Source organism: Coptis chinensis, chromosome 6 (assembly GCF_015680905.1).
Source record: "Coptis chinensis isolate HL-2020 chromosome 6, ASM1568090v1, whole genome shotgun sequence".
In the NCBI taxonomy this organism is placed as follows: domain Eukaryota; kingdom Viridiplantae; phylum Streptophyta; class Magnoliopsida; order Ranunculales; family Ranunculaceae; genus Coptis; species Coptis chinensis.
Genome location: NC_141461.1, coordinates 15465876 through 15478014, shown reverse-complemented (window position 1 = coordinate 15478014; position 12139 = coordinate 15465876). Strand labels below are relative to the sequence as shown.

At 37.8% G+C, this 12139-nt stretch overlaps 1 protein-coding gene, 1 long non-coding RNA gene and 1 pseudogene across 3 annotated transcripts in view; all 3 read right to left on the bottom strand.

Moving 5' to 3' along the window:
- Positions 1 to 12139, bottom strand: part of LOC147491704 (uncharacterized) — an 82182-nt gene that overhangs the window by 4054 nt on the left and 65989 nt on the right. The window lies entirely within an intron of this gene.
- Positions 2572 to 5176, bottom strand: ATSLY1 (Sec1/munc18-like (SM) proteins superfamily). Its single transcript, XM_086565222.1, has 2 exons — positions 5022 to 5176; positions 2572 to 4943 (listed from the first exon to the last, which is right to left on the bottom strand). The coding sequence occupies exons 1-2, from the start codon at positions 5050 to 5052 to the stop codon at positions 3100 to 3102; spliced, it is 1875 nt and encodes a 624-aa protein (XP_086421348.1). The 5' UTR covers positions 5053 to 5176; the 3' UTR covers positions 2572 to 3099.
- On the bottom strand, positions 8833 to 10816 carry LOC147491707 (glycosyltransferase family 92 protein RCOM_0530710-like; annotated as a pseudogene). Its single transcript, XR_015199667.1, has one exon. The product of XR_015199667.1 is annotated as a glycosyltransferase family 92 protein RCOM_0530710-like (transcript).

Sequence of the window (12139 nt, the reverse complement as noted above, 5' to 3'; positions counted from 1 at the left end):
GAGTGAAGACCTGTGACTGGTAACGATAACAATACGACTGCACTGGGATGCATTTGACAAAACTTGCAGGAATTAAGCCAACCCGGCATCCCAATCCAATATTTGGTGCAAATGTAAATCTTATCCCAAACCCAACCCATTGCCATCTCCGGACAAGATGTACTCGTCATCCCTGATATATAGAGCAGGATCTACACATGGAATAAAGTAATGGGTACCCTAAAGTAATAACAAATAACAAAATGCGAATTGCCAGACTGGGGTCCTAGTTCTAACAATTCGATATAAGTTATCTAAGAGGAATTTGCATTGTGAGCCATGCTATGTTAATGAGCAGTCTAGAAAAAGTTTCCAAAAGAAATATGCTGGTGTTTAAGGGCATTAATCGTCTGGCAGTAAGGAAGTTCCACTGCCAGAATTTCACTCACAGGGATGTCCACTTAAACCTGCGCATCTTGGATTGGATTTGGACCTTTTGCTTCTGTCAAACAAAACCTACGCTCCCTGATTTTACAATCTGGTCATTTTTTTGTCTTACGATTTTTCCCTACTCAGTAAGGGCCAGCACTCCAATATGCTATCAACATAATCAAACTAAAAAATGATCCTATCAAATCTACAATTTTGTTTCAATACCCGCCACTAAATAAGACTTACCTCAATATCCCAAACTCTACATCATTCTCAACTGAACATTCATGCTTATCAAAAAGAAAATATAATCAAAGTTCATATTCAAGACAAGGCGCAGCAAAGTTATACAACCTGGTAAGGCCTGCTACCAGATTTGGGACAGCATTCTAGCATAGTTAATACCAAGTATGAGTATTAAAAAAAACAATATAACACATCTCGTCAACAGCCAATCAGAGCAGCTAATAGATGAACTCAAATAGTAGTCAATTGAGAACAGTGAGAGCTCCGGTTTCTAATGCATGCACTGAGGACAATATATGACACTTTTCACTGATAAATGCATCTTAACATAGGTATACATATCATGCTGAAATGTATCAACTAACATAGTTATAAATATGATGCAGTTCGCCAATGTCAGAAATAAACGACAACAGCATAATACCTGGAAGCCTGGATCAATGTTCCCATTTTTCAGACAAAACCATAAGATGCATTTATGAAGTCCTACTTTATACAGGAGTTTTCAGTCTCAATCTGAAGCAAATATCATCGCGGTGAGAAATTGTTATCATGTTGAAATTTATCAACTAACATAGGTATAAATATGATGCAGATCGGCAGTGTCAGCAGTAGGCGACAACATCATAATACATGGGAGTGGATCAATGTTCCCACTTTTCAGACAAAACCATAAGATGCATTTATGAAGTCCTACTTTATACAGGGGTCTCAATCTGAAGCAAATATCAACTCAGTGAGAAATAGTTATTTCTACAAGGTAGCGAGACTCCATTGTCCAATAAAAACATACACACAGAATGATAACGGAAGGCCAAGTACTTAGAGATGGTAAACCAATCTCTTATAAACTACTTCTACTCATTTATTTGTATACTCACATATTTGCAAACCCAACATGCAAGTGCACAACTTCATACATGCAATTTGTGCTACATGAAGTAATTTCATTCAGATTATGTGCTATGAACTAACATAAAGATGCAAAGTTCACATGTTTTTATGATGCAAAGTTGCAAACAATTAGTCCACGACTCCACAGTACTCTTATGACCTTAGAAATAAAAACAGTTGTCAGAAGAACGAAAGTTAATATTTTAGAGAACTTTAAGAGAAGAAAACTTAATATTTTAGTGGTAGATGGCTAGACACCACTAAATTGATCAAACAATACTTTTTCACAAAAATTACCAAGATATGCTTCATTCTATTGTACATGTAAATAACATTATAACTACAAGTCTACAACATACACAGAAACACACTGCTGACTCTTATCAAATACGCTCATAATTCTCTACAAAGAAATTTTTGGGTAAAATTTAAAGCAGTTTTTGCAGAACTTGATTTTATCGGCCATATAATACACCAAAGAGGCTCAATTTCTCAAGCACTTCCTTTTATAAATAAAATATCTTTACATAGATAATATCTGCAGAACCCAAGCTAGGTAGTAAAAACTACCTAAACTTGGCCCCTGGAACCAAGATGCTTAAAACTGGAATGCTATAAGCAACTAGTAAATAGAACATGAGCAGATGGCCACATTCCACAGAAACATGGGGAGCTCGACACACCACACAGTCACAACACGCCCAAAAGAATTCTGGCAACTCTCAATAGAATACAACATACTTCTCAAATGCGTACTTACTTGATGAACTACTATTTTTTGGTAAATTTCTTCGAAGTTTTTGAATATTCAGTCGGTGGAACTGGGAAAAAACAATTGTAAGAGTATGAATTATCCATCAAATAACTAAATTAAAGGTGGTCAAATCTTGAAGCGAAGTATTCATCGATGAAACAACACATAACAAGGCAAACATACAGACATAAAAGTATTTCCTAGTAACATAACTCACTCAGGTTGGCAGTACACGTTTTCTTATCAAACAGCAAACCAAATAAAGCTAAAAGGGGAAATATAAATCATTTAAGCTATAAAAAAGAAATGTTTCATAATCTTCAAAACTACAATCAATATTGGGAGTGGTTGCCCCTTACTCTAGCTGAGCTACAAAAACAGAGACGGATCTAGAAAAATTCAAGCGTCAATGGAAACTCACATTAATCTCTAGAGAAATACATGTTCCACACATAAAGCTGTAAAGAAGAAGACAGACAGGGAGACAGAAAATATATGATGTAATTAAACTACCAAACATGCACGGATTCGCTGATATATGATGATACTGGTTGAAATGTATCTATTGAATCTCAAAAAAATGAGGCAACCACATAACCACCCTTTCTCCATCTCCCCATATGTCCTTGTTTAATGTTTTGGATCAGCGACGATCAATGTCCTCTTGTTACCAGCTTGTTATACACAACTGCCACATGTATGGATGAGATCACTAATTTAAAATCCTGTAACACAGCTGCTCCTGCACATGCACTATCCGACAGCCTGATATAAGGAAACATGGCCTATCCACCTTAATGAGACGAAGGAACACTGCTACTGCCTAGTCCCATCTTCTGCCCCAACAGTGTAAGCTGCTCCACAAAATGCGCCCCAGTGAGAACCTCAGTGGTACCATATACAATGTGCTTAACAGGCTGCTGGCGATGTGCCAACTCCTGCAAGCCTTCATACTCAACATAATTCCCACCACCAATCATAAACACGATTGCCTCCTTAAATGGTCCTTTCAAATGACTCCCTCCAGTTCCTGAACTTGACCTTGGAGCACGTGGATCAAACATGAGGTAGGATTCAATTTCAGGGTTTGGTCTCCCCTCTATAAGTGCTTCTACCGTCCTTGTCAGAGCAAGCTGCCTACCACCCGACAAGAGGGCTGTTACGGCATTGATCGACTGCCCATACAGCTTCTCAGCCCAATCAACAATATTACTTTTGCTCGCAGAATTAGCTGAAGCCAGTGAGATATTAAGAGATTTTATCTTCTTTACATATTGAAATGCACAAGTGTCTACCTCAGACTCTCTCAGTGCGGCCTCCACTGCTTCCAGTTCTGACTGGGGTGTGGTTTCTGTGGAGAGAAGGTATATTATTGCAAACCGTAGCTTATCAGCCTTTGTGCCTTTGCCTCTCAGAACACTAAAGAGCTCATTTCTGTCAAAGTTTCCTCTCGTCAACATCTCGTTCTCCTTCTTAGCATAGGAATCCAACGACCTCTCCTTGATCTCCCCAACAACGCAGGTAGCAATGTTGGTATGCTTATCGATCACCTGTTTCCTTTCTGTAAGTTCAGGCAGTGAGTTCACTGCATTCATCAAATGTCTCGTATTCCCAATCAAATCCGTACCATCAAACTCAGCCCCATCTTTCCCACCAGCCCTCTCATTCACCTCCTCCACATCCTTCTTATACTTAGTCAACTGAGTCTCAATCTCCACTGCAACTTCCGGAAACTCCAAAGAACCATTAGCAACCCAAAATGGGTCAGAAGCATCCAACTCATAAGACCTAGGCCCACCTTTCTCCCCTTTCACGGTCAACGCATTAAGCTTCAACCCAAGCACATCATGAACAAGTGGCCTGTACCTAAAATCATGCTGTATCCCAACCGAAAGCTCGAAATTCCTATCGAAAATACACAAAACCGGCCTCTGAAAAGAACTCCCGAAATTCCCACCTTCAGTAAACAAGTTATTCTTCGATATCAAATGATCCCTCAACCTCAAATCCAACGCCGCAGCCACCATTTCCGCCGGCCCACCACGTGGACACCTAATAATCGGAACCACACCAAGCGTAGCCAATACACAAAACAACCCACTAACAACCCTCTCAATAATCTCCTCAATCTCCTTATCCCCAGCGGAAGGGTCATTCAATTGTACATAACACAAATTTTGCGCAAGCGAAAACATATTATCCTCCAAAGTAACAAACTCCAAATACTGATCAAACACCTTGGATATCCTCTCCACACCGTTCCCTTCCAACGTACCCGATGCCAAATTCTCCAACAACGGGCGTGGTAATGAGGACGAAAAATTCAAGTGAAATGTCTGGTACAATGACCTATTAGCATCATTAATAATTTTGGATATATTGAAGTGATTGGGCTGTACGAAATATATCGCGGGCACATCGGGTATCATTTGACGATCTTTGTCTATTAAAAAGTAAAGTGTTATACCATGTTTACGTAGATCTTTGATATGTATTATTGGTGATAATATGTCACGGCAATATTTGTCAAATATTAGTACCTTGTATACTTCTTCTGATGATGAATTTGTTGTTGTTGTTGTTCCTGTGGTGGGTGTGTTTATAAGTTGGTTTAGATTCAACATTCGAATTATACAACCTGCAAAATAAAATAAAATGAAATGTGTTAATTTAAAAGGATGAGGAAATTAAAAGAGGGGGTGGTGGGAAAACTTACTTGTTTGTTTTTGACGGAGATTCAGTGCCATGGTTTTTTTTTTTTAGAGAATTGAGGTTGGATCTGAGTGAGAGAGAGATGTGAAGCTGATGAAGATGTTTTATGGGTGATAGTGTGGTGTAGGTTGTAGGTTAAATAATCGTGTGTTGTACAGAATCAAGGGTGGGATGTTGATTGGAAATTTAAGGGTGAGATGCTGGAACGGGGGGTGTAAAATTAACAACTCTAATAGCATATTATTGTGTAGCCTATAAATATCTACACTCTGTACTCCCTAATGGAAAAATGTAAATCGGACGTGACGTCTCTCTTTAATTTAAAATGGGACGTCCGAGTTAAAAAATTACAAATTATGACTTTAGAGACATCCAAATTTTTTTTTGTTCAGACGTTGGTTAAAACATTTGCCCAAACCCATTAGAGATGCCCTTTGAATGTAACACAAACTAATCATAATACTCCACGTGGAAAACAATTTGTGCAACTGGGAAAAGTGATAAACCACTAAAAAAAGAAGTCTTCCCTTTTCACCACCACTGCCGGCGCCAACCAAATTTCCACAGCTATCATCCTCTTTTTGTCTCTTTCTACTATTTCTCTCATTTTTTTTTTTTTCTCTACCTTTTCTCCTTCTCTCTAAACCGCACCACTACCAAACACACAAAATGTTATCTAACACTAAAGGTGTGATTTTGAGTTTCAAAATTAATACATTTAAATTTAATGGGTGATGGAAATTTAAATTTATAAGTTTCAACTCCAATATTAGTGTAACAACTTGCAACTTGTTCTAATTTTAACTTTACAAATTGTTCTAATTTTAACTTTAGGCACAATTTTATGGATTTTGAGGCATTCTTGGTTAGATTGAGAGAGAAGATATAGAGAGTTTGACGGTGGTGCAAGTGGTCACAGCAGTGGTGGCGTAACACGGAGAAAATGGTGGATGTTGTCATTCGATCTAAACTTCAAAGGGTTAGTCCACTTTCTTTTTCCTTTTTTTTTTGGGCGCGCGAACACCCCCTCCCCCAAACTACATCAAGGTAACATGTTGGCAACTTGTTTAGCATTTCTCTTATTTTCTCCCACATTCCTAATTCCTAATCCCTAAACTATACCCTAAGTCCTAAACTTAAAATTGTGCCAAAATTATTAACACTATACAAATCGTCCTTGAATAAAGTAATATCATCAAAATATAGTAGCTCAACATTTATACTGGACCATGTTTGGTCTCCTGGTCTCGCAAAACCAACATTCTCAACGATAATTGCAAATGCTACTACATATGACGAGGTGATGACTTAGGAGAGAAGCGGACCAAGACAAACTTCTTGATGTGTAGGTATCCATACAAATTAGCAACATCGTAAGCCTCAAGGGTATTCAGAGAAGGAAGGGGAAAACGAGCCTGGGTGAATGGATTGACCATCTCCAACCCCCCCTGCAAATTCTATCACCAACCACCCAAATGGAGATCCTGAACATACACCGGATAGCGCCCTTGGCACTTCCAGAACATGATTTTCATAGTCTTGTAGACTCAGTGAGTTGAACTTGGCATTTGAAGTTTCATCCATCGGAAAAAATAGCCAAGAATAGATCCCTGGATAGATATTATTTTGTTGTTTCTCGACGACAAAGTTCTAAATAGAAGAACATACAACACCAATAACATATTTTTTTTTATAGGTCTGGAATGTAACATCTCTTTAAAATCACGTTTAAGAACTTGTCTTGTAATTAGCAACCCCAACAGAGGATGACATAAGAGGTTTACCTTGGTCTTCCTCGGCGACGTCTTCATCGCTCAAGTAAACCATCCTTTATGAAAAACAAAATATCTCAAGATTTCCTTGAGGAGAATCATAATTTATCACAGTATTTCAATAAACCATCCTTTCTTAATACAAACTCTACTTTGTTTAAACGTAATGAAGTTAACTGGTTGTAACTTAAAATTTTGATTTGCCAAATGAAATTAACTGGTTGTAACTGGTTATTTCCTGTTTATTTTTGTGCGGGCTTTGGTGATGTGGTCTGCCCAACACAAAATTGGTCCGTCAATAACAAGACTTTTTTTTTGGGCTTGGCAACTGGTTGTTGAGGGATGCACGTCTCTTATCCACGTGGCATAATATTATTGATCAATATTTGTTGCCATACTTTTCGAATGTGCAAAAGATATGATGATAAGCTTTAATTAACAAAAAAATATGAGTCCTATTACTCACAGACCACATATTATGTTGGGCAGACCCAAAAAAAAAAAAAATTATTACAAGTGTGCTATTGGTTAAAAAAAAAAACAATTATTACAAGTGTGTCATTGGTTCCAAAAAATTGAATTCGAAAACTCCAAACTTAAACGACCCGGCTAGGTCGTTCATTGTGCAAACCCAACGATATGACCACACCGTTTGGGCCAAGTCGTTTGGACTAAGTCTCCAACGATATGGCCACACCGTTTGGACTAAGTCCCAAACGACTTGGCCACACCATTTGGGGCTTAGTCCAAATGATGTGCCCACACCGGTTAAGAGGCCAAGAAACAGAACTTTATATTTTTTCAAAGTTCAAATTCTAAACGGTGTGGCCATATCGTTGGGGACTTAGTCCAACGGTGTGGGCACATCGTTTGGACTAAGTTCCAAATGACTTGGCCACACCGTTTGGGACTTAGTCCAAATGGTATGGTCATATCGTTGGAGACTTAGTCCAAATGGTATGGCCACACCGTTTGGGATTTGAACTTTGAAAAAATATAAAGTTTTGTTTCTTGGCCTCTTGACCGGTGTGGGCACATCGTTTGGACTAAGGCCCAAACGGTGTGGCCAAGTCGTTTAGAACTTAGTCCAAACGATGTGGCCATATCGTTGGAGACTTAGTCCAAACGGTATTGCCATATTGTTGGGTTTGTACAATGAACGACCTAACCGGGTCGTTTAAACTTGGGGTTTTCGAATTCAATTTTTTGGAACCAATAACACACTTATAATAATTATTATTTTTTGGACTTTTTGAAACCAATAGTACACTTGTAATAATTGTTTTTTTTTTGGGTCTGCCCAACGCAATATGGGTATGTTAATAACAAATACCAAAAATATTAGGGAGAGTTTAAAAGTTGAATTGAAATCTGAATGTTTCTCATTCAACTTGTTTTAATGGCATAGTATTTGTTGTGATACTTTTTCCAATAAGCAAATACTTAGAATATGATGATAAACTTTAACTAAAATGAATTATTGTTAAAGCTTAATTAACCATACGTCTTCACATCTTTCTATGAAATATAATCTAATTTTGGCTTCTATTTCAACTGACTGGAATAGAATTTGAAATAGACCTGGCAAATGGAGATTTTTGGAAGTACTTCCCTGTGGCAAATTGATTGCGCTATCTATCTTTCTCTATCTTTCTGATTTCAGAAGAAGCTTGATGAGGGTTAAGGAGTTGAAGGAGTGAAGGCCAACTATAGCAGTTGGGGAGTGCCCTCCTTCTGGAGATTCATACACTTCAGTGCCTTTCTTCTAGGCCTGTGAAGAAGCATGGAAAGATTAATACGCGTTCTTAATTTTTCTTAATTTGTTTATTTTTGAAGACTAAAAACTAATTGTCATTGCTGAGAGAGAGAGAGAGGTTTATGATGTGAAGAGAGTTGGATGATTGTCTGGGTGTAGGTGATTGTATGTTAAGTAATCGGGTTTGATGACGTTGAACTTCAACAGTGTATTTTGTGTTCTTTAGAGCATCCTTAAATGGTGCACTCAAATTTAATGCACACTTGATTTTGAGTTTAAAATGAGAGTAAGAGAACACACCCCAACGAGTGAAAAATATATATTGAGAAATAAAAGAACAAAAGATTTTATGAACATGTTTCCCTATTACATTTTCTGTATATACAAGTTTTTTTTATGTCTTCAACTGTTCAACATGACCTGACCTTCAAAAAGTTAGCACAAATCATTAGCCACACACTAATCTTGCCAAACCAATTTAGAGCCAATGGCCGAATCTTGACTAAACCATCTTTGAGTAGTCCTCTTTAGCCTAGTATCATTCACTTCACAAAATTGTTGAGCCCACCCTTCTGGCTCAATTGCTTCTAATCCAAGACCAGGCGTTCTATCTTTAGACTTGAGGTTCGCCTCTTGTGTCCAATCCACAACATAAGTTGATACCCTTCTTCTAAACTTAGCCTTAAATTCAGACCAGGCTTGATACTTGAAGTGATGCACAACTCCTTTATGCAAACTCAATGTGTTTCCTCGCCATCCTTCTTTTAATCGAAAATGGTGGATTGCATTCTGTAAAGATGTATCGATAGTGTCTAGTAACACAATTGATTTGTGTCGTTGCTCATTCCTTCTTCGACATGTATACCCTTGAGTAACTCCGGCAATAGGGTGTGATTGTTGATTGGATGGGCCGTAATCGAGACACTTAATTGAGACTTGCCCAATTGGCTGCGCTAACCATTTCGCCTTCTCATCTGACAAATTAGTATTAGGCGATGGCGCTGGCGCTGGGGACGACGACAAAGGAGTTGTTGGTAAGAATGATGGTATCATACCTTGAGATGGTTCAGATTCATTAAGCCATGAGTGAGCGAAAACAAATTCATCAACATCCATATACATCATCCATTTACATGATTCTTTAGCATAAATTGCACTGTGTGAGAATCCTGCTTCTTGTGCTTTAGGCCATGGCCAAAAGAAAACCTTCACATTATACTCTTCACCATCAACTAGTCCTTGAACCACCTTATGCAAATCATCATCACTATCATTATCATACAGTATAAACTTCTCAACACCAAGTTTTGAATTATATATAACCCACTCTTTCAAGAACTTGGCCACATTATATACCATTGTACACGCACACAATTGTGCCTTTCCCTCGCCGTCTTCAATACTACTCTTAGGCACATAATAGGCCACTGAAGGAACCCGAACCGGTCTTATCCCAACTATCTCAAGCGAAATTTTGATTTTCTCATCTCCATCCTTAAACAAACTGCCTAATTCTGTTTCAGTAGGATGATTACACCTAAAAAAACTTGGGCAGAAGTGACAACGCTCGTTTTAACAGAATAACCAACGCCATTATCGAATACACAAAGTAGCTCTTCTGGTGATCTATTCACTCCTTGTCGGTTATTTATTCCTTTAGCAAACAAGATAACGTCGTTCTCCGTTGACAAAGACTCATAAGCTAAAAACTCCACCTAATCATCTCTACCGCGTTGGACCCATTACTGAACGTAATATTTTCATCCGATTTCGTCAGAATAGGCTTAAGCAATGGCCTGATACAACGGACACTATCCGGTACCTCGCACTTAAATACCGTCCGGTTACTAGACTGTAAAAAACCGGTATACTCCCCTGGAGAAGTCTCGTTGTTTTGGAAAACACATGTATACTCGTTATCCTTGGACAATATACTATCAGGCGATGAGACAAATAGTACTTCCCAGTCAGGTAAGAGGACAGATTCAGGTTGCACATATTTTACTAAAGGCGGGTTGTTACGAACTAGGCGGTGAGAATCTTCTTCAACTTCTTCTTTGATCAAGTTATTGTGCTGCAAACTTTTTATGGTGGATGGACTAAGTTGAAGTTTTTGCCCAGAGAAGAAGTTGCGAACGACGTATAAAGATAAAGTTGTGAAAAGAAGGAAGGAGATGAATATGGAAATAAGAGGTGTATGGTTTTTCTGGCGCATAGTGGCTGGTTTGAGAAAATAGAGAGAGATGAGGTTTTGAGTAGAAGTGTTTTTTTTAAGCTGGTCTTTGAAGTTGCGTGTGTGTGTCAAATACGGTTGATGGTAACACGGATTTTGGTGAAGTCTTTGGCAAAAATAATCAAAGTTTTATTTTAAGGTGCTTATGAAGTCTTTGGTCGCTTTTATACTGACTTGGGTTCATGTCTTTTCCTAGTCGGAAACTACTTACTAATTTAGTTCGAACTAGATTTTGGACCCGGGCCGGGATCTTTAAGATACTTTGCTTGAAGTAAAAAAATTTCTTTTTTGGTGCACAATGTTTTATTTTGGAAATCAATTGGTAAATATTAAACCAATCAATTATGATAAAATGTGAGAACATTGCAGACTTAATTTTGATTACTCGCCATCTATTGCAAAATAACTCCTCTGATCGAGCAGCTCTAAGTACAGCACTATTGCCCGACCTATCGTTTAACAATCAATTTTTAATTTTCATTTGCTTCATTCCCCTTTTATCGTTTCTTCATCCTTCATGTAAGCCTCAATACTAAAAAAGATTATATTGCACCTTTTGCATAATTCTCTTAATCTTGGCCTCCTTGTGCTCATACCTAATCAAGTTCCCGTTGTCCAATATCTCTATCATTAGAAACATGATGATATAACCTCAAAATTTGATTATAGAGAGGATGAGGATGCATTATAAACTTTTCATTATATTGTAACTGTGATAGAACTACTTAATCTCTTTACTAATGGTGCGGTGCTTACTCAACATATAAAACAATATCTGCACGGATCCTCATTATTAGATCATTTGATATGATTATGATTGTTCTATATGTAGAAATCTAGAGTTGACAGTAGTATTTCTATAATTGTTGTATATAGAAAGGCAAAATCAATTCAAAGAGGTTTATATATCCCTTAATTAGAGTTAGAACATATAACTTTTCGATATTAGGTATTATGGATACCATTGCTCATAAGTCACATTGTGCTAAAAAAATTTGATCCTTACAGAAATGACGAAAAAAAGTAAAAAAGTTCACTTCGCCCCGCACAACAGTCTTTTATTAGTAAGTTTGGGGAAAATTAAACCTCCCATCGGAGTAATGTCCTTTTTAGTCCTATCGTACTCATTATCAACAATATGCATGCATGTGACCCATGATAAATCTTTCCAAGCTTGTATATCTTTTTGTTCATCTACGTATAATAGTGATACCCATTCTTCTCTACCCTAGCTATAGAGAATGAAACTCTAGCTGGATGCTAAGCACCGATCTGAGCTACCTTGACAAATCCCTATGAGTCTTGCCAAGAAGGCGACTAACACCCCATTGAGTCACCACACTCTCATAGCCTATGAAACA